Raw genomic sequence first — 19,731 nt, forward strand, 5'->3', positions numbered from 1 at the left:
TTCTGCGTACGTGCAAGATTTCACAAATTCCGCAAAATAGAAATTTAAATCACTCCTATTTCTCAATTTACAAATAGAAAAAGGGTAAATGCCAAAAAAAAACAAAACACATTTTGTATCTCTTCGTATGAACATTTTAAAAATATGTTAAAATAAATTCAAATATAACATTATTGATCCCGCACGGTGACTGCACAATTGCTGATTTTTGGTCACATTACATTTAAGATTTTTTTTTATTGAAAAACGATCAAAATATCCTATCCATCCAAAGTTGGTAGCGATAAAAACTACAGAGCATAATCCAAAAAATGTGACTTAACACTAGTCCATGGACAAAATAAAGGAATGAAAATACATGCAATTCAAAATTTTAGTTTTCCTTTTTTATTATATATTGTAGTAAAACATAACACCAACTATATAAACTGGGAATGGTTAAACTCGTACTGAGCCTCAGCAAAAAAATGTCAATGTGCACAGCATAAAAAAGGAGACAAAATTGCATTTTTTTTATTTTTACAGTATATTTTATGGTAAAATAAAGGGTGTCGTTATGTAGTACAATTGGTCACAAAATAAAAAACAACTCATGTATCTTTGTACAAGATAAAATAATAAAAATATGGCTCATAAAAGGTCAGGAGAAAAAACAAAAATGCAAACAAAAAATTGTTTGGTTGTTAAGGGGTTAATGAAGGCCTTATTTTGGAATCATATATGTTGACTTTCGAGGAATATCAGTTTTGCAGGATAAGATTCTAGGACATTTTGTTGTCCTCATTCTCTCTTTTTGCAGGTCCGCCCCCTTGTGGTAATATGCACCATGACATCTCCTACACCATTCTCTGGTTTTATAGGGGGAGATTTATCAAAATCTGTCTAGAGAAAAAGTTGACCAGTTGCCCATAGCAACCAATCAGATCGCTTCTTTCTTTTCTGAAAAGGCCTCTGAAAAATGAAAGCAGCGATCTGATTGGTTGCTATGGGCAACTCAGCAACTTTTCCTCTGCACAGGTTTTGATAAATCTCCCCCATAAAGTTTCTCCATCACTTTGTAAAAAGTTTTGATATTTTTATCTTTGGGAAGAGACGATTCTGAACACTTCATGAAAGAAAACCTGTGGCTGTGTCTGAAACATATGAAAAAGGGGTCTCAGCTATATGTAACATGGGGCTCCCAGCCCAAACTTGTACCCAAAAAAACAAAGAACACAGACTATGTTCACATGTCCGAGATGTCCACATGGAGACATTCTGCAGACTGCGGGCGCCGGAATAACATTCTAGCACTAGGACCGCACAGGAATGCGCAGTCTCATAGATAGCAATACTTTTCGCGCGGATTCCGCAGAAAGAATGGACAGGTTCATTCTTTCTGCGGGTACGGAAATCAGAAATTCGGCCATGTGCACAGTGCAGCAGAATCTCATTGAATACAATGGGACTCTGCTGCTGCGGAATCTCTGGCGGAATTCAACACAGACATTCCGGACGTGTGAACATGGCCTTAAGGTGTTTTCACACTTACAGTATCCTGCGCATATTTGATGCTGCAGAGTTGACTGTAAACGAATTAACCGAACACGGCATCAAATCTGCAGCTTCAAATACTGTATGTGTGAATACACCCTAAGGGCCTATTCACACGGCAGAATTTCCGCTCATCAGCCCCAATTCCGCTTCCGCTTGTGAGGATTTTGTGCTGAATTGGTGCAGAATTGGTGTGGAATCCAAGCGGAAATTCTGCAGAAGTGTGAATGGGATTGTGGACTCCTATAGAAGTCTATTGAGCTTTCATTCGAGGCGGAATTCCGCTTGGGGAAATTCTGCCGTGTGAATAGGGCCTAAGGCTCTGATTTATCAAAATGTGCAACATAGAAGCTGGAGGGACTTTTCACCCAGCAACCAATCACAGCTCAGCTTTGCCATCTAAACCAGTTCTAGTAAAGTGTAAGGGCAGTAGGTCCTAACAATGGAGATCCACATACCCCACATGTTCCACAGTCACACAATTAAAATAGCTTCTCCCTGCAGTGAGTTTTCTGATGCTTACCTAAACCTGATTTCTGGGTAAAACATTTTCCACATTCAGGACATGAGAATGGCTTCTCTCCTGTGTGAATTCTCTCATGATCCTTGAGTTTTGTTTTAGTAATAAAATGTTTCCCACATTCTAGACATGAAAATGGCTTTTCTCCTAAATGTTCCCTAAGACTTGATTTCTGTTTAAAACATTTCCCACATTCTGAACAAGAAAATGGTTTCTCTCCTGAGTGACCTCTTAGATGATTCATAAGTTTTGATTTCTGAGTGTAACATTTTCCACATTCTGAACATGAAAATGGCCTCTCCCCTGTGTGGCTTTTCATATGTTCTGCAAGACTTGATTTCTGACCAAAACATTTCCCACATTCTGAACATGAATACGGCTTCTCGCCTGTGTGGATTCTCAGATGTCTAACAAGATCAGATTTCTGGTAAAAACATTTGCCACATTCTGAACATAAAAATGGTTTCTCCCCTGTGTGAGTTCTTAGATGGTCCGTAAAATGTGATTTATTGCTAAAACCCTTTCTACATTCAGGACATTCAAAGGGTTTCTCTCCTGTGTGAGTTCTTAGATGTCTCCGAAGATGATGTTTAAGCTTAAACCACTTTCCACATTCCTTACATGAATAGGGCTTCTCTCCTTTATGAACTCTCTGATGTCCAACAAGATGTGATTTTGTTGGAAATGCTTTTCCACATTCTGAACATGAAAATGGCTTCTCCCCTGTGTGAATTCTTTGATGTCCAACAAGAATTGCTTTCCTAGTAAAACATTTCCCACATTCTAAACATAAAAATGGCCTTTCACCTACGTGAATTCTCTTGTGAATGGAAAGATAGGATTTTGTTTGAAAAAGCTTTCCACATTCAGAACAAGCAAAGCTTTTACCAAGTGTATGTCCAGTTGTTTTTCCCATCTGTGACAGAATATCTTCTGCTTCATAATAGGAAGATAAAAGAAGATGTCCATTGGGGCCTCTCATAAAGTCTTCACCATGGAAAAGAAATGAGAATGATAAAATATGAATACATTTGTATGGATTTCTTTTTTACCTGAACATTTTTAAACAATGAGAAACATAATATCTTGTAGAAAGGCACTGTGTGTAAGTGTATGATATACAATAAATATCTTTTATTAGAGTCCCCCCTTTTCTGGCATTGGACCTCCCTTGGCCATCAGAACTGCAGCATTTCATTGTAGCATGGATTCCATGATGACGCTGAAATAGTTCTGCAGGAAAATCAACCAATACGGACAGGATCGCCTGTCACAGGTCTCAACGCACATCAGATGGAGGTCGTGACTTGATCTAAACAGCCTGTTCTACTTCACCCCAAATATGTCTAGGGGATTAGGATATTGGAACTCTGAAGGGTGAGAAACCCAATGTAACATTCCTAGAGCCTGTCCATGACTAGACAGCCCTTGTGGATTGTACATTTTCCTGTCAAAGAGAAAACAGCTTTCACAGAAGGAGGATACTTAGATAAGCCCTACTGTCCAAACATCCATCCACAGGTATCAGAGGAGTCATGATGCACGAAAAAAAACATGACCCACCATTCCGCCTTCTCCACAAGCCTGGCTGCCTCTTCTGCTTCCCAGAATTAAAGGGGTTGTCTCATCAGCATCCATGGAAGTTGTGGCTATGAAGACATCTGCTCTGAGGTAATGGATTGTAGTACTACATTGCTACCACCTAAATGGCTCTCGATAGACAGCTTAGGTCTGAGTAGAAGCAACACTTTAAAGAGTAACTCTCCATTCTGGCTCAGAGGGGGTCTAACTGCAGACCCCAGACCAATCTCAGCTGAACATTTATGCTCCAATCTCCTTGGAAAGTCAAGTAAGCGGCGAACAGATTCAATGAAGGTCTCATCCCTTGAGGGAACCTGCGCATGTGAGCAATTTAACAATGCAATAGATCTGTACTGCAATGTATAATGTCTCCAGAAGGACATGGAGGGAAGACCTAGGGACCGTCTTTAGGGTTTGGAGATCATATCACAGGGGTTCCAATAATGTCACAGAGGGACCTCCTGGTGTGGAACAGCTTAGAAGCCACAGTCACTATTGTTGGATGGAGTCGAGGGTCGGGTATAACAATCTCCATTCTAGGTGTTGGATGGGGTTGAGGGTCAGGTATAACAATCTCTGTTCTAGGTGTTGGATGGGGTTGAGGGCTGGGTATAACAATCTCTGTTCTAGGTGTTGGATGGGGTTGAGGGTATGGTATAAATCACCGTTCTACGTGTTAAATGGAGTTGAGGGTTGGGTATAAGAATCTCTGTTCTAGGTGTTGGATCGGGCTGAGGGTCTAGTATAAACTTCTGTTCTAGATGTTGAATAGGGTTGAGGGTCGGTTATAACAATCTCTGTTCTAGGTGTTGGATGGGGTTGAGGGCCGAGTATAACAATCTCCATTCTAGGTGTTAAATGGGGTGAAGTGCCAGGTATAACAATCTCTGTTCTAGGTGTTGGAAGGGGTTGAGGGTATGGTATAAATCACCGTTCTACTGTGTTAAATGGAGTTGAGGGTTGGGTATAAGAATCTCTGTTCTAGGTGTTGGATCGGGCTGAGGGTCTGGTATAAACTTCTGTTCTAGGTGTTGAATAGGGTTGAGGGTCGGTTATAACAATCTCTGTTCTAGGTGTTGGATGGGGTTGAGGGCCGAGTATAACAATCTCCATTCTAGGTGTTAAATGGGGTGAAGTGCCAGGTATAACAATCTCTGTTCTAGGTGTTGGATGGGGTTGAGGGTCAGGTAGAACAATCTCTGTGTTGGATGGGGTTTAGGGTTGGGTATAACAATCTCTGTTCTAGGTGTTGAATGGGGCTGAGTGCCGGGTATAACAATCTCTGTTCTAGGTGTTGGATGGGGTTGAGGGTCGGGTATAACAATCTCTGTTCTAGGTGTTGGATGGGGTGGAGTGCCGGGTATAACAATCTCTGTTCTAGGTGTTGGATGGGGTTGAGGGTCAGGTATAACAATCTTTGTTCTAGGTGTTGGATGGGGTGGAGTGTCAGGTAGAACAATCTGTGTTCTAGGTGTTGGATGGGGTTGAGGGTCAGGTATAACAATCTCTGTTCTAGGTGTTGGATGGGGTGGAGTGCTGGGTATAACAATCTCTGTTCTAAGTGTTGGATGGGGTTGAGTGTCGGGTATAACAATCTCTGTTCTAGGTGTTGGATGGGGTTGAGTGCCGGGTATAACAATCTCTGTTCTAAGTGTTGGATGGAGTTGAGGGTCAGGTATAACAATCTCTGTTCTAGGTGTTGGATGGGGTTGAGTGCCAGGTATAACAATCTCTGTTCTAGGTGTTGGATGGGGTGGAGTGTCGGGTATAACAATCTCTGTTCTAGGTGTTGGATGGGGTGGAGTGTCGGGTATAACAATCTCCATTCTAGGTGTTTGGTGGGATTGAATGCCGGGTATAACAATCTCTGTTATACCCAGCACTCCACCCCATCCAACACCTAGAACAATCTCTGTTCTAGGTGCTGGATGGGGTGGAGTGTCGGGTATAACAATCTCTGTTCTAGGTGTTGGATGGGGTTGAGGGTTGGGTATAACAATCTCTGTTCTAGGTGTTGGATGGAGTTGAGGGTCAGGTATAACAATCTCTGTTCTAGGTGTTGGATGGGGTGGAGTGCTGGGTATAACAATCTCTGTTCTAGGTGTTGGATGGGGTTGAGTGTCGGGTATAACAATCTCTGTTCTAGGTGTTGGATGGAGTTGAGGGTCAGGTATAACAATCTCTGTTCTAGGTGTTGGATGGGGTGGAGTGTCGGGTATAATAATCTCTTTTCTAGGTGTTGGATGGGGTGGAGTGTCGGGTAAAACAATCTCTGTTCTAGGTGTTGGATGGAGTTGAGGGTCAGGTATAACAACCTCTGTTCTAGGTGTTGGATGGGGTGGAGTGTCGGGTAGAACAATCTCTGTTCTAGGTGTTGGATGGGGTGGAGTGTCGGGTATAACAATCTCTTTTCTAGGTGTTGGATGGGGTGGAGTGTCGGGTAGAACAATCTGTTCTAGGTGTTGGATGGGGTGGAGTGTCGGGTATAACAATCTCTTTTCTAGGTGTTGGATGGGGTGGAGTGTCGGGTATAACAATCTCTGTTCTAGGTGTTGGATGGAGTTGAGGGTCAGGTATAACAATCTCTGTTCTAGGTGTTGGATGGGGTTGAGTGTCGGGTATAACAATCTCTGTTCTAGGTGTTGGATGGAGTTGAGGGTCAGGTAAAACAATCTCTGTTCTAGGTGTTGGATGGGGTGGAGTGCCGGGTAGAACAATCTCTGTTCTAGGTGTTGGATGGGGTGGAGTGTCAGGTATAACAATCTCTGTTCTAGGTGTTGGATGGGGTGGAGTGTCGGGTAGAACAATCTCTGTTCTAGGTGTTGGATGGGGTGGAGTGTCGGGTATAACAATCTCTTTTCTAGGTGTTGGATGGGGTGGAGTGTCGGGTATAACAATCTCTGTTCTAGGTGTTGGATGGAGTTGAGGGTCAGGTATAACAATCTCTGTTCTAGGTGTTGGATGGGGTGGAGTGTCGGGTAGAACAATCTCCATTCTAGGTGTTTGGTGGGATTAAGGTCCAGGCTTTGTGCAGTCACATCTTTTCAGAACAGACTACCCCTCCATGTTTTTCCGGACCTCGCTGTGCGGACTGGGGCCACAAAGCTGTGACATTTGTCCACAATGTCTGCATATGGAAAGATTCCCCTCTCAGTAACTAAGAAGCTAAATCCGTCCGCTGAGGAAGACCGCGTATGATTATCCTCCTCCACCAAACGGTACAGCTGGCACAATGCAGGCAAAGATCGGGCATTCACCAAACCCAGATCATCAGATGCCAGGTAGATAAGTGTGATCAGTAATTGCACAGAACATGTCCCCGCCAGAAGTCGGTGGCGAAGGCTTTACAACTATTCGTCTGATGCCTGGCACATTGTACTGGTTATGTGAGGCTGGCATTGTGATGGGTGATGTGAGGCTGGCATTGTGATGGGTGATGTGAGGCTGGCATTGTGCTGGTGATGTGAGGCTGGCATTGTACTGGTGATGTGAGGCTGGCATTGTGATGGGTGATGTGAGGCTGGCATTGTGCTGGTGATGTGAGGCTGGCATTGTGATGGGTGATGTGAGGCTGGCATTGTGCTGGTGATGTGAGGCTGGCATTGTACTGGTGATGTGAGGCTGGCATTGTGCTGGTGATGTGAGGCTGGCATTGTGCTGGTGATGTGAGGCTGGCATTGTGATGGGTGATGTGAGGCTGGCATTGTGCTGGGTGATGTGAGGCTGGCATTGTACTGGTGATGTGAGGCTGGCATTGTACTGGTGATGTGAGGCTGGCATTGTGCTGGTGATGTGAGGCTGGCATTGTGCTGGTGATGTGAGGCTGGCATTGTGATGGGTGATGTGAGGCTGGCATTGTGCTGGTGATGTGAGGCTGGCATTGTACTGGTGATGTGAGGCTGGCATTGTACTGGTGATGTGAGGCTGGCATTGTGATGGGTGATTTGAGGCTGGCATTGTGATGGGTGATGTGAGGCTGGCATTGTCCTGGTGACGTGAGGCTGGCATTGTGCTGGTGATGTGAGGCTGGCATTGTGCTGGTGATGTGAGGCTGGCATTGTGCTGGTGATGTGGGGCTGGCATTGTGATGGGTGATGTGAGGCTGGCATTGTGCTGGTGATGTGAGGCTGGCATTGTACTGGTGATGTGAGGCTGGCATCGTGCTGGTGATGTGAGGCTGGCATTGTGCTGGGTGATGTGAGGCTGGCATTGTGCTGGGTGATGTGAGGCTGGCATCCTGCTGGTGATGTGAGGCTGGCATTGTGATGGGTGATGTGAGGCTGGCATTGTGCTGGGTGATGTGAGGCTGGCATTGTGCTGGTGATGTGAGGCTGGCATTGTGCTGGGTGATGTGAGGCTGGCATTGTGCTGGGTGATGTAAGGCTGGCATTGTGCTGGGTGATGTGAGGCTGGCATTGTGCTGGTGATGTGAGGCTGGCATTGTGCTGGGTGATGTGAGGCTGGCATTGTACTGGTGATGTGGGGCTGGCATTGTACTGGTGATGTGAGGCTGGCATTGTCCTTGTGATGTGAGGCTGGCATTGTGCTGGGTGATGTGAGGCTGGCATTGTGCTGGGTGATGTGAGGCTGGCATTGTGATGGGTGATGTGAGGCTGGCATTGTGCTGGGTGATGTGAGGCTGGCATTGTACTGGTGATGTGAGGCTGGCATTGTACTGGTGATGTGAGGCTGGCATTGTGATGGGTGATGTGAGGCTGGCATTGTGATGGGTGATGTGAGGCTGGCATTGTGCTGATGATGTGAGGCTGGCATCGTGCTGATGATGTGAGGCTGGCATTGTGCTGGGTGATGTGAGGCTGGCATTGTGCTGGTGATGTGAGGCTGGCATTGTGCTGGTGATGTGAGGCTGGCATTGTGCTGATGATGTGAGGCTGGCATTGTGCTGGTGATGTGAGGCTGGCATTGTGCTGGTGATGTGAGGCTGGCATTGTGATGGGTGATGTGAGGCTGGCATTGTACTGGTGATGTGAGGCTGGCATTGTACTGGTGATGTGAGGCTGGCATTGTACTGGTGATGTGAGGCTGGCATTGTGATGGTGATGTGAGGCTGGCATTGTGATGGGTGATGTGAGGCTGGCATTGTGCTGGGTGATGTGAGGCTGGCATTGTGCTGGGTGATGTGAGGCTGGCATTGTGATGGGTGATTTGAGGCTGGCATTGTGATGGGTGATGTGAGGCTGGCATTGTCCTGGTGACGTGAGGCTGGCATTGTGCTGGTGATGTGGGGCTGGCATTGTGCTGGTGATGTGAGGCTGGCATTGTGCTGGTGATGTGAGGCTGGCATTGTGCTGGTGATGTGAGGCTGGCATTGTGCTGGTGATGTGAGGCTGGCATTGTGCTGGTGATGTGAGGCTGGCATTGTGCTGGTGATGTGAGGCTGGCATTGTGATGGGTGATGTGAGGCTGGCATTGTGCTGGTGATGTGAGGCTGGCATCGTGCTGGTGATGTGAGGCTGGCATTGTGATGGGTGATGTGAGGCTGGCATTGTGATGGGTGATGTGAGGCTGGCATTGTACTGGTGATGTGAGGCTGGCATTGTGCTGGTGATGTGAGGCTGGCATTGTACTGGTGATGTGAGGCTGGCATTGTGCTGGGTGATGTGAGGCTGGCATTGTGCTGGTGATGTGAGGCTGGCATTGTGCTGGTGATGTGAGGCTGGCATTGTGCTGGGTGATGTGAGGCTGGCATTGTGCTGGTGATGTGAGGCTGGCATTGTGCTGGGTGATGTGAGGCTGGCATTGTGCTGGTGATGTGAGGCTGGCATTGTGATGGTGATGTGAGGCTGGCATTGTGATGGTGATGTGAGGCTGGCATTGTGATGGGTGATGTGAGGCTGGCATTGTGATGGGTGATGTTAGGCTGGCATTGTACTGGTGATGTGAGGCTGGCATTGTGCTGGTGATGTGAGGCTGGCATTGTGCTGGTGATGTGAGGCTGGCATTGTGCTGGTGATGTGAGGCTGGCATTGTGCTGGTGATGTGAGGCTGGCATTGTGCTGGGTGATGTGAGGCTGGCATTGTGATGGGTGATGTGAGGCTGGCATTGTGCTGGGTGATGTGAGGCTGGCATTGTGATGGGTGATGTGAGGCTGGCATTGTGCTGGTGACGTGAGGCTGGCATTGTGCTGGTGATGTGAGGCTGGCATTGTGCTGGTGATGTGAGGCTGGCATTGTGCTGGGTGATGTGAGGCTGGCATTGTGCTGGGTGATGTGAGGCTGGCATTGTGCTGGGTGATGTGAGGCTGGCATTGTGCTGGTGATGTGAGGCTGGCATTGTATGCTCTAAAAGATCACTTTTTATTCATGCCATAGCAAGGAAACAGACATCACAGGACTGTAGTAATCTGACGCGTTTCGCTCTCTCTTGAGCTTAAACGTAGACAGTCTACGTAGAGTCTACGTTTAAGCTCATGAGAGAGCGAAACGCGTCAGATTACTACAGTCCTGTGATGTCTGTTTCCTTGCTATGGCATGAATAAAAAGTGATCTTTTAGAGCATACCTGGTGCCGGACAATCCTTCCTTTTCATACGCTGTTGAAGCCGGGGCGGGACCGTGGCAGCACAGGTGTGTTGGGGATCTGCCTCCGGAGGTGAGCGGACACCACTGCATTTGGACGCTGGCATTGTGCTGGGTGATGTGAGGCTGGCATTGTGCTGGGTGATGTGAGGCTGGCATTGTGCTGGGTGATGTGAGGCTGGCATTGTGCTGGTGATGTGAGGCTGGCATTGTGCTGGTGATGTGAGGCTGGCATTGTGATGGGTGATTTGAGGCTGGCATTGTGCTGGGTGATGTGAGGCTGGCATAGTGCTGGGTGATGTGAGGCTGGCATAGTGCTGGGTGATGTGAGGCTGGCATTGCCCTGGTGACGTGAGGCTGGCATTGTACTGGTGATGTGAGGCTGGCATTGTGCTGGTGATGTGAGGCTGGCATTGTGCTGGTGATGTGAGGCTGGCATTGTGATGGGTGATGTGAGGCTGGCATTGTGCTGGTGATGTGAGGCTGGCATTGTGCTGGTGATGTGAGGCTGGCATTGTGCTGGGTGATGTGAGGCTGGCATTGTGATGGGTGATGTGAGGCTGGCATTGTGATGGGTGATGTGAGGCTGGCATTGTGATGGGTGATGTGAGGCTGGCATTGTGATGGGTGATGTGAGGCTGGCATTGTGATGGGTGATGTGAGGCTGGCATTGTGATGGTGATGTGAGGCTGGCATTGTGATGGGTGATGTGAGGCTGGCATTGTGATGGGTGATGTGAGGCTGGCATTTTACTGGTGATGTGAGGCTGGCATTGTGCTGGTGATGTGAGGCTGGCATTGTGCTGGGTGATGTGAGGCTGGCATTGTACTGGTGATGTGAGGCTGGCATTGTGCTGGTGATGTGAGGCTGGCATTGTGCTGGTGATGTGAGGCTGGCATTGTACTGGTGATGTGAGGCTGGCATTGTGCTGGTGATGTGAGGCTGGCATTGTGATGGTGATGTGAGGCTGGCATTGTGATGGGTGATGTGAGGCTGGCATTGTGCTGGTGATGTGAGGCTGGCATTGTGCTGGTGATGTGAGGCTGGCATTGTGATGGGTGATGTGAGGCTGGCATTGTGCTGGTGATGTGAGGCTGGCATTGTGATGGGTGATGTGAGGCTGGCATTGTGCTGGGTGATGTGAGGCTGGCATTGTGATGGTGATGTGAGGCTGGCATTGTGCTGGTGACGTGAGGCTGGCATTGTGCTGGTGACGTGAGGCTGGCATTGTGCTGGTGATGTGAGGCTGGCATTGTGCTGGTGATGTGAGGCTGGCATTGTGCTGGGTGATGTGAGGCTGGCATTGTACTGGTGATGTGAGGCTGGCATAGTGCTGGGTGATGTGAGGCTGGCATTGTGCTGGTGATGTGAGGCTGGCATCGTGCTGGTGATGTGAGGCTGGCATTGTGATGGGTGATGTGAGGCTGGCATTGTACTGGTGATGTGAGGCTGGCATTGTGATGGGTGATGTGAGGCTGGCATTGTGCTGGTGACGTGAGGCTGGCATTGTCCTGGTGACGTGAGGCTGGCATTGTCCTGGTGACGTGAGGCTGGCATTGTAATGGGTGATGTGAGGCTGGCATTGTGATGGGTGATGTGAGGCTGGCATTGTCCTGGTGACATGAGGCTGGCATTGTCCTGGTGACGTGAGGCTGGCATTGTGATGGTGATGTGAGGCTGGCATTGTGATGGTGATGTGAGGCTGGCATTGTGATGGGTGATGTGAGGCTGGCATTGTGATGGGTGATGTGAGGCTGGCATTGTGATGGGTGATGTGAGGCTGGCATTGTACTGGTGATGTGAGGCTGGCATTGTGATGGTGATGTGAGGCTGGCATTGTACTGGTGATGTGAGGCTGGCATTGTCCTGGTGATGTGAGGCTGGCATTGTGATGGTGATGTGAGGCTGGCATTGTGCTGGGTGATGTGAGGCTGGCATTGTGATGGGTGATGTGAGGCTGGCATTGTGCTGGTGATGTGAGGCTGGCATAGTGCTGGGTGATGTGAGGCTGGCATTGTGATGGGTGATGTGAGGCTGGCAATGTGATGGTGATGTGAGGCTGGCATTGTGATGGGTGATGTGAGGCTGGCATTGTGCTGGGTGATGTGAGGCTGGCATTGTGATGGGTGATGTGAGGCTGGCATTGTGCTGGGTGATGTGAGGCTGGCATTGTGCTGGTGATGTGAGGCTGGCATTGTACTGGTGATGTGAGGCTGGCATTGTGCTGGTGATGTGAGGCTGGCATTGTACTGGTGATGTGAGGCTGGCATTGTACTGGTGATGTGAGGCTGGCATTGTACTGGTGATGTGAGGCTGGCATTGTGCTGGTGATGTGAGGCTGGCATTGTGCTGGTGATGTGAGGCTGGCATTGTACTGGTGATGTGAGGCTGGCATTGTGCTGGTGATGTGAGGCTGGCACTGTGATGGGTGATGTGAGGCTGGCATTGTGATGGGTGATGTGAGGCTGGCATTGTGCTGGTGACGTGAGGCTGGCATGGTGCTGGGTGATGTGAGGCTGGCATTGTGATGGGTGATGTGAGGCTGGCATTGTACTGGTGATGTGAGGCTGGCATTGTGCTGGTGATGTGAGGCTGGCATTGTGCTGGTGATGTGAGGCTGGCATTGTGCTGGTGATGTGAGGCTGGCATTGTACTGGTGATGTGAGGCTGGCATTGTGCTGGTGATGTGAGGCTGGCATTGTACTGGTGATGTGAGGCTGGCATTGTGCTGGGTGATGTGAGGCTGGCATTGTGCTGGTGATGTGAGGCTGGCATTGTGATGGGTGATGTGAGGCTGGCATTGTGCTGGTGATGTGAGGCTGGCATTGTGATGGGTGATGTGAGGCTGGCATTGTGATGGGTGATGTGAGGCTGGCATTGTGCTGGTGATGTGAGGCTGGCATTGTACTGGTGATGTGAGGCTGGCATTGTGCTGGGTGATGTGAGGCTGGCATTGTGCTGGTGATGTGAGGCTGGCATTGTGCTGGGTGATGTGAGGCTGGCATTGTGCTGGTGATGTGAGGCTGGCATTGTGCTGGTGATTTGAGGCTGGCATTGTCCTGGTGATGTGAGGCTGGCATTGTACTGGTGATGTGAGGCTGGCATTGTGCTGGTGATGTGAGGCTGGCATTGTGCTGGTGATGTGAGGCTGGCATTGTGCTGGTGATGTGAGGCTGGCATTGTGCTGGGTGATGTGAGGCTGGCATTGTGCTGGGTGATGTGAGGCTGGCATTGTGATGGTGATGTGAGGCTGGCATTGTGCTGGTGATGTGAGGCTGGCATTGTGATGGGTGATGTGAAGCTGGCATTGTGCTGGGTGATGTGAGGCTGGCATTGTGCTGGGTGATGTGAGGCTGGCATTGTGATGGGTGATGTGAGGCTGGCATTGTGATGGGTGATGTGAGGCTGGCATTGTGATGGGTGATGTGAAGCTGGCATTGTGCTGGTGATGTGAGGCTGGCATTGTGCTGGTGATGTGAGGCTGGCATTGTGCTGGTGATGTGAGGCTGGCATTGTGATGGTGATGTGAGGCTGGCATTGTGCTGGTGATGTGAGGCTGGCATTGTACTGGTGATGTGAGGCTGGCATTGTGATGGTGATGTGAGGCTGGCATTGTGCTGGTGATGTGAGGCTGGCATTGTGATGGTGATGTGAGGCTGGCATTGTGATGGTGATGTGAGGCTGGCATTGAGATGGGTGATGTGAGGCTGGCATTGTGCTGGTGATGTGAGGCTGGCATTGTGCTGGGTGATGTGAGGCTGGCATTGTGCTGGTGATGTGAGGCTGGCATTGTGATGGGTGATGTGAGGCTGGCATTGTGATGGGTGATATGAAGCTGGCATTGTGCTGGTGATGTGAGGCTGGCATTGTACTGGTGATGTGAGGCTGGCATTGTACTGGTGATGTGAGGCTGGCATTGTGATGGTGATGTGAGGCTGGCATGGTGATGGGTGATGTGAGGCTGGCATAGTGCTGGGTGATGTGAGGCTGGCATTGTGCTGGTGATGTGAGGCTGGCATTGTGCTGGTGATGTGAGGCTGGCATTGTGCTGGTGATGTGAGGCTGGCATTGTACTGGTGATGTGAGGCTGGCATTGTGCTGGTGATGTGAGGCTGGCATTGTGATGGGTGATATGAAGCTGGCATTGTGATGGTGATGTGAGGCTGGCATTGTACTGGTGATGTGAGGCTGGCATCGTGCTGGTGATGTGAGGCTGGCATTGTGATGGGTGATGTGAGGCTGGCATTGTGCTGGTGATGTGAGGCTGGCATTGTGATGGTGATGTGAGGCTGGCATTGTGCTGGTGATGTGAGGCTGGCATTGTGATGGTGATGTGAGGCTGGCATTGTGCTGGTGATGTGAGGCTGGCATTGTGCTGGTGATGTGAGGCTGGCATTGTGATGGTGATGTGAGGCTGGCATTGTGATGGGTGATATGAAGCTGGCATTGTGATGGTGATGTGAGGCTGGCACTGTGATGGTGATGTGAGGCTGGCATTGTGATGGTGATGTGAGGCTGGCATTGTGATGGTGATGTGAGGCTGGCATTGTGATGGTGATGTGAGGCTGGCATTGTGATGGTGATGTGAGGCTGGCATTGTGATGGTGATGTGAGGCTGGCATTGTGATGGGTGATATGAAGCTGGCATTGTGATGGTGATGTGAGGCTGGCACTGTGATGGTGATGTGAGGCTGGCATTGTACTGGTGATGTGAGGCTGGCATTGTACTGGTGATGTGAGGCTGGCATTGTACTGGTGATGTGAGGCTGGCATTGTGATGGTGATGTGAGGCTGGCATTGTGATGGTGATGTGAGGCTGGCATTGTGCTGGTGATGTGAGGCTGGCATTGTGCTGGTGATGTGAGGCTGGCATTGTGATGGTGATGTGAGGCTGGCATTGTGATGGTGATGTGAGGCTGGCATTGAGATGGGTGATGTGAGGCTGGCATTGTGATGGGTGATGTGAGGCTGGCATTGTGATGGTGATGTGAGGCTGGCATTGTGATGGGTGATGTGAGGCTGGCATTGTGATGGGTGATGTGAGGCTGGCATTGTGATGGGTGATGTGAGGCTGGCATTGTACTGGTGATGTGAGGCTGGCATTGTACTGGTGATGTGAGGCTGGCATTGTACTGGTGATGTGAGGCTGGCATTGTGCTGGTGATGTGAGGCTGGCATTGTGATGGGTGATATGAAGCTGGCATTGTGATGGTGATGTGAGGCTGGCATTGTGCTGGTGATGTGAGGCTGGCATTGTGCTGGTGATGTGAGGCTGGCATTGTGCTGGTGATGTGAGGCTGGCATTGTGCTGGTGATGTGAGGCTGGCATTGTGATGGTGATGTGAGGCTGGCATTGTGATGGTGATGTGAGGCTGGCATTGTGATGGGTGATGTGAGGCTGGCATTGTGATGGGTGATGTGAGGCTGGCATTGTGATGGTGATGTGAGGCTGGCAATGTGATGGTGATGTGAGGCTGGCATTGTGATGGTGATGTGAGGCTGGCATTGTGATGGGTGATGTGAGGCTGGCATTGTACTGGTGATGTGAGGCTGGCATTGTGCTGGTGATGTGAGGCTGGCATTGTGATGGTGATGTGAGGCTGGCATTGTGCTGGTGATGTGAGGCTGGCAATGTGATGGTGATGTGAGGCTGGCATTGTGATGGTGATGTGAGGCTGGCATTGAGATGGGTGATGTGAGGCTGGCATTGTGATGGTGATGTGAGGCTGGCATTGAGATGGGTGATGTGAGGCTGGCATTGAGATGGGTGATGTGAAGCTGGCATTGGGTTTGGTGCTGATGTTAATGTCAGATACGGTTTGGTCTCTGAAGTGTTGGAGATTTTTCCCCACTTTGCCCGTCAGCCATTCCACTTGTGACCTAATCTTAGTCTTTATCCTGATTTATTATGCTTTATAACCGTTATCGTACATGTCACCAGACAGTGCAGAGACCCCCTGATGTCTCACCCCCCAATATAATGAATAATAGAGGGGTCTCAGCGCCCTGAACCACCTGACATGTCTGCAGTCTGTTGAGTGATGGGTGATGTGAGGCTGGCATTGTGATGGGTGATGTGAGGCTGGCATTGTACTGGTGATGTGAGGCTGGCATTGTGCTGGTGATGTGAGGCTGGCATTGTGATGGGTGATATGAAGCTGGCATTGTGATGGTGATGTGAGGCTGGCATTGTGCTGGTGATGTGAGGCTGGCATTGTGCTGGTGATGTGAGGCTGGCATTGTGCTGGTGATGTGAGGCTGGCATTGTGATGGTGATGTGAGGCTGGCATTGTGATGGTGATGTGAGGCTGGCATTGTGATGGGTGATGTGAGGCTGGCATTGTGATGGGTGATGTGAGGCTGGCATTGTGATGGTGATGTGAGGCTGGCATTGTGATGGGTGATGTGAGGCTGGCATTGTACTGGTGATGTGAGGCTGGCATTGTGCTGGTGATGTGAGGCTGGCATGGTGATGGTGATGTGAGGCTGGCATTGTGCTGGTGATGTGAGGCTGGCATTGTGATGGGTGATGTGAGGCTGGCATTGTACTGGTGATGTGAGGCTGGCATTGTGCTGGTGATGTGAGGCTGGCATTGTGCTGGTGATGTGAGGCTGGCATTGTGCTGGTGATGTGAGGCTGGCATTGTGCTGGTGATGTGAGGCTGGCATTGTGATGGTGATGTGAGGCTGGCATTGTGATGGTGATGTGAGGCTGGCATTGTGATGGGTGATGTGAGGCTGGCATTGTGATGGGTGATGTGAGGCTGGCATTGTGATGGTGATGTGAGGCTGGCATTGTGATGGGTGATGTGAGGCTGGCATTGTACTGGTGATGTGAGGCTGGCATTGTGCTGGTGATGTGAGGCTGGCATTGTGATGGTGATGTGAGGCTGGCATTGTGCTGGGTGATGTGAGGCTGGCATTGTGCTGGTGATGTGAGGCTGGCATTGTGATGGGTGATGTGAGGCTGGCATTGTGATGGTGATGTGAGGCTGGCATTGTGATGGTGATGTGAGGCTGGCATTGTGATGGTGATGTGAGGCTGGCATTGTGATGGTGATGTGAGGCTGGCATTGTGATGGTGATGTGAGGCTGGCATTGAGATGGGTGATGTGAGGCTGGCATTGTGATGGTGATGTGAGGCTGGCATTGAGATGGGTGATGTGAGGCTGGCATTGAGATGGGTGATGTGAAGCTGGCATTGGGTTTGGTGCTAATGTTAATGTCAGATACGGTTTGGTCTCTGAAGTGTTGGAGATTTTTCCCCACTTTGCCCGTCAGCCATTCCACTTGTGACCTAATCTTAGTCTTTATCCTGATTTATTATGCTTTATAACCGTTATCGTACATGTCACCAGACAGTGCAGAGACCCCCTGATGTCTCACCCCCCAATATAATGAATAATAGAGGGGTCTCAGCGCCCTGAACCACCTGACATGTCTGCAGTCTGTTGAGTGATTGTCATTGTGTGTTCACAGTTTATTATGACATTGTAATGACGCAAAATGATATCAAATATAAAATAACTATGGAAGGATTTATAGGAGAATAATCATGGAAGTATTTATAGAAGAATAACCATGGAAGGATTTATATAGAATAACCATAGAAGGATTTATAGAAGAAAAACCATGGAAGGATTTATATAGAATAACCATAGAAGGATTTATAGAAGAAAAACCATGGAAGGATTTGTATAGAATAACCATAGAAGGATTTATAGAAGAATAACCATGGAAGGATTTATAGAAGAAAAACCATGAAATGATTTATAGAAGAATAATCATGGAAGGATTTATAGAAGAAAACCATGGAAGGATTTATATAGAATAACCATGGAAGGATTTATAGAAGAATAACCATGGAAGGATTTATAGAAGAAAAACCATGAAATGATTTATAGAAGAATAATCATGGAAGGATTTGTAGAAGAATAACAATGAAAAGATTTATATAGAATAACCATAGAAGGATTTATAGAAGAATAACCATGGAAGGATTTATAGAAGAAAAACCATGAAATGATTTATAGAAGAATAATCATGGAAGGATTTGTAGAAGAATAACAATGAAAAGATTTATATAGAATAACCATAGAAGGATTTATAGAAGAATAACCATGGAAGTATATGTAGAAGAATAACAATGAAAAGATTTATATAGAATAACCATAGAAGGATTTATAGAAGAATAACAATGAAAAGATTTATAGAAGAATAATCATGGAAGGATTTGTAGAAGAATAACAATGAAAAGATTTATATAGAATAACCATAGAAGGATTTATAGAAGAATAACCATGGAAGGATTTATAGAAGAAAAACCATGAAATGATTTATAGAAGAATAATCATGGAAGGATTTGTAGAAGAATAACAATGAAAAGATTTATATAGAATAACCATAGAAGGATTTATAGAAGAATAACCATGGAAGGATTTATAGAAGAATAACCATGGAAGTATATGTAGAAGAATAACAATGAAAAGATTTATATAGAATAACCATCGAAGGATTTATAGAAGGATAACCATGGAAGGATTTATAGAAGAATAACCATGGAAGGATTTATATAGAATAACCATAGAAGGATTTATAGAAGAATAACCATGGAAGGATTTACGGAAGACTCTTACCAGACACTGTGGGATTATCGAGTCCACTCGTTTCACCATCACTTCCCTGCAAAAATCCCACACAGAGAAGATAAGACAAAAGGAAACAACTCTGGTTTATCCTTTATTTCCCCTATATAGGGTGAGGTCTGTGCGGAGAGGAAGGAGGTGCAGATCTACCCCGTCCGCATCTACTGAAGATTTCTCTGGTGCATCTAGTGGGCGACGTGACTGTAGTCTCAGGGTCACCATTATACAGCCTGGCACATTTTATCATCGTGTTCATGAATCAAGGTGGGGGGTAAGGATGAGTGAGGCGGTGTATCAGGCATAACATCTAACCAACCGTTACATCTATCCAACCGTTACATCTATCCAACCGTTACATCTATCCAACCGTTACATCTATCCAACCGTTACATCTATCCAACCGTTACATCTATCCAACCGTTACATCTATCCAACCGTTACATCTATCCAACCGTTACATCTAACCAACCGTTACATCTAACCAACCGTTACATCTATCCAACCGTTACATCTATCCAACCGTTACATCTATCCAACCGTTACATCTATCCAACCGTTACATCTATCCAACCGTTACATCTAACCAACCGTTACATCTAACCAACCGTTACATCTAACCAACCGTTACATCTAGCCAACCGTTACATCTAGCCAACCGTTACATCTAGCCAACCGTTACATCTAGCCAACCGTTACATCTAGCCAACCGTTACATCTAGCCAACCGTTACATCTAGCCAACCGTTACATCTAGCCAACCGTTACATCTAGCCAACCGTTACATCTAGCCAACCGTTACATCTAGCCAACCGTTACATCTAGCCAACCGTTACATCTAGCCAACCGTTACATCTAGCCAACCGTTACATCTAGCCAACCGTTACATCTAGCCAACCGTTACATCTAGCCAACCG

The 19,731-nt window shown here is 47.9% G+C and overlaps 1 protein-coding gene across 4 annotated transcripts in view; it reads right to left on the reverse strand.

Annotated features, from left to right (window-relative positions):
- Window positions 1-348: 348 nt before the first annotated feature.
- LOC130343458 (zinc finger protein OZF-like) overlaps window positions 349-19,731 on the reverse strand; it is a 78,707-nt gene continuing 59,324 nt past the window's right edge. For all 4 annotated transcript variants that reach the window (XM_056554361.1, XM_056554363.1, XM_056554362.1 and 1 more), the window contains exons 6-7: window positions 18,810-18,855; window positions 349-3,040 (exon numbers count right to left, since the gene is read on the reverse strand). In XM_056554361.1, coding sequence (XP_056410336.1) covers window positions 2,016-3,040; window positions 18,810-18,855 — 1,071 coding nt within the window. In that variant the 3' untranslated portion in view covers window positions 349-2,015. The remainder of the gene's footprint in view (window positions 3,041-18,809; window positions 18,856-19,731) is intronic.

This window comes from Hyla sarda, unplaced genomic scaffold (genome assembly GCF_029499605.1).
Source record: "Hyla sarda isolate aHylSar1 unplaced genomic scaffold, aHylSar1.hap1 scaffold_684, whole genome shotgun sequence".
Taxonomy (NCBI): domain Eukaryota; kingdom Metazoa; phylum Chordata; class Amphibia; order Anura; family Hylidae; genus Hyla; species Hyla sarda.